Below are 339 nucleotides of genomic sequence, written 5' to 3' on the forward strand. Positions count from 1 at the left end.
TTTGCCTTACTATGACTTTTTTTTGGCCTAACTATACTATGACTTTTTTTTTTTGCCTTACTATACTATGACTTTCTATTTTTTTTGCCTTACTATACTATGATTATTTTATTTTTGCCTTACTATACTATACTATGTGACTTTGTTTATGAACAGATTCCTGTGAGGGAGACTCGTACTTCACTGACCTGGTGGACAATGATCTGGACTTTGCAGGGTGAGTTTTTATTCTTTCATATCTGGCAGGTCAGTTTATATTCTGTTGTTTTTATACCTGAACAAAAGGAGTTTTTAGTCTGAATCTGATCGTCTGCTCAGCTCTGACCATCAGTAGTCACA

General features: G+C 34.5%; 1 protein-coding gene across 2 annotated transcripts in view; it reads left to right on the forward strand.

Annotated features, from left to right (window-relative positions):
* The window catches only part of cebpz (CCAAT enhancer binding protein zeta), a 16,406-nt gene that overhangs the window by 11,744 nt on the left and 4,323 nt on the right, over positions 1–339 (forward strand). The window contains exon 11 of one of the 2 annotated variants that reach the window (XM_023394308.2): positions 157–217. The exons of the other annotated variant lie outside the window; for it this stretch is intronic. Coding sequence (XP_023250076.1) covers positions 157–217 — 61 coding nt within the window. The remainder of the gene's footprint in view (positions 1–156; positions 218–339) is intronic. 2 annotated transcript variants of the gene reach the window in all.

The sequence above is a fragment of the Seriola lalandi genome, unplaced genomic scaffold, assembly GCF_002814215.2.
Source record: "Seriola lalandi dorsalis isolate HSWRI2012SDOR001 ecotype SW California unplaced genomic scaffold, Sedor1 jcf7180002054947, whole genome shotgun sequence".
Taxonomy (NCBI): Eukaryota; Metazoa; Chordata; class Actinopteri; order Carangiformes; family Carangidae; genus Seriola; species Seriola lalandi.